Source organism: Octopus bimaculoides, chromosome 6, assembly GCF_001194135.2.
Source record: "Octopus bimaculoides isolate UCB-OBI-ISO-001 chromosome 6, ASM119413v2, whole genome shotgun sequence".
In the NCBI taxonomy this organism is placed as follows: domain Eukaryota; kingdom Metazoa; phylum Mollusca; class Cephalopoda; order Octopoda; family Octopodidae; genus Octopus; species Octopus bimaculoides.
The window spans coordinates 52649208-52651322 of NC_068986.1; the positions used below are offsets into that span (position 1 = coordinate 52649208).

The 2115-nt window shown below is 34.5% G+C and overlaps 1 protein-coding gene across 1 annotated transcript; it reads right to left on the reverse strand.

The window, feature by feature from the left end:
* Positions 1-1272: 1272 nt before the first annotated feature.
* On the reverse strand, positions 1273-1791 carry LOC106873372 (uncharacterized). The gene has a single exon (XM_014920703.1). It carries the CDS (start codon positions 1789-1791, stop codon positions 1273-1275), a length of 519 nt encoding a protein of 172 aa, XP_014776189.1.
* Positions 1792-2115: the final 324 nt, after the last annotated feature.

Below are 2115 nucleotides of genomic sequence, written 5' to 3' on the forward strand. Positions count from 1 at the left end.
ATATATATATATATATACACGTGTGTATGTTTGTGTGTGTATGTGCTCGTGGGTTTGTGTATTTATGATTCGTGTGTGTCTGAGTGCATTTATGACGTGTTTGTGTGAGTGTGTGTGTACGTTCATGTGTGACACGTGTGTGTGTTTCTGTTGTAAATAGGGTACATATTTACTTTCAAACATGCTACATAAAATTCTCGACTATTTCCAAGTTAAATCTTATTTTCCTTTATTCAGGAATTGTCGTATTCCTCTAGTATCCTTCATGTTATGTTTGGAACTGTAACGTTCTTAAAATCCACTATGCTAACGTATCTCTAACTTCACAATCTCACTTCCAATATAACACTAGCCCAGTGGCTCCCAACCGATTTTTGGTCATGCCCCACCGAATCATTTCTAAAATCCTGATACCCGCTTGCGATATTTAATTTTTGTTATTCAAAATTTTACTACTAATTACTTGGAAGAAGCTTAAAAGGCTCTTAACTTTGTCTCTAAACAAGCTTCCAAAGAACATGGCATTCATGAAACAGAAAAATAAAAAAGGAAGGAAAGTTAAATAAACTTTCAAAAACAAATGATAGAGAACTGAAATGCAGAAATATAAAATATTTGATTATAAAATCAGTAAACTAAAGTTAGTGAGATCCCAGTGCTTCATGCCTGCTACAGAGAGATTTTATATTAGGCGCCAATTTAGCCAGTTTTAGTCTCATTCTCCTCGTTTAGCGATGTCCAGTCCATTTCTTTTCTTCTATAACAAATCATTTACAGAGCTAAAGCCACATTCAGTTAAATGTGAAGATAGGAACGGTAAAAACAATTTTCTTGCAAAGTTGGTTGAATTTGAGTATTTTGTTTCTGTCTCATCACAAAGCCATGACATCACTCCTTTTATATTGAATAAAGTTTTAACTGACTCATCATTTTGGATTTCCGAGAGTTCTTCTTGGTATTGTATCGAAACATCAGATATATTCACTAGCATTGGCTGCATCAATCTATTTTAAATCAGAAAACCTTTCTTTCAAATCGGAGGCCAGTATTTCAGATGATCCACAATGACAAGTACAGCAGCATCGGTCACCACACGTTTTTTTTTAGCCAATCAAACTGGCCAAAATTTTGTCAGAAATATTTTTTGACGTACCTCAATGAATGTAACAAAACCAAATACCTTCGTCTTTGCATCAACAAGTTTTATTTGATCCTTGAAGCTATTTAACATATTCACTTTTCCAAAGATAATATATACTTTACCATCAACGGTTAGAAGGTGCGCTTCATTTCAGGTTTGTCACTTAAAAAGTCACTAAGAACATCAAATAGTTCCATAAATCTTGTCAAGTAATTTCTCTTTGAGAGCCTCCTCACCTCAGTTTGAAATAAAAGTCTCACATAATCTGCATTTTCACAAAACTGCTTGAAAAGACGCTCACATTTGGCATTAGCTTTGATAGCATTGATACATTTTATAACTGATTTTAGTACCTCATTGAGAACAGGAGACATATTTTTGGATGCTAAGTTCTCTCTATGAACAACACAGTGCACAAGAAGCATTTCTGGATTCTCATTTTTCATCAACTTTAAGCAGCTTTTTTTCTTGTCGATCATAACAGGAGCACCACCTGCAGCACCAAATGTTATGTTCTTTATTGGTATATTGTTGACATGCAAGAAATTTTTTAGCTTATCATATATATCAGTGACGGTAGTGGTGGATTCTATTGATTTGCAGAAAATCATTTCTTCAGCAAATTCAACTTTTAACAATATATCTTGCATAAAACTTACATAAAACTTAGATATGTTTCAACCAAAGCTCCATCCAGGCCATCTGATAGGATTATCAAAAATCCTTTTTTAAGTCAAGATTTGTGTTATCACGGTCCATTCGAGTAGGGAGTTCTTGTTGAATAAGTTGTATCCAAATACAGGTGACTTATCTGGTATTCTTTGAAGAAACTTGTCCAGATTCCGTTTAAAGGTGATGGGATCCTTTTACTCTTTGATCTGTTATTGGGACAATGTTAAATAGGGCAGGGCCTGTTGGGGAAAAGAAATTGTATTTATGTGTTGTGGTCCTGAATTGGGTATGGCCCGTGGTCC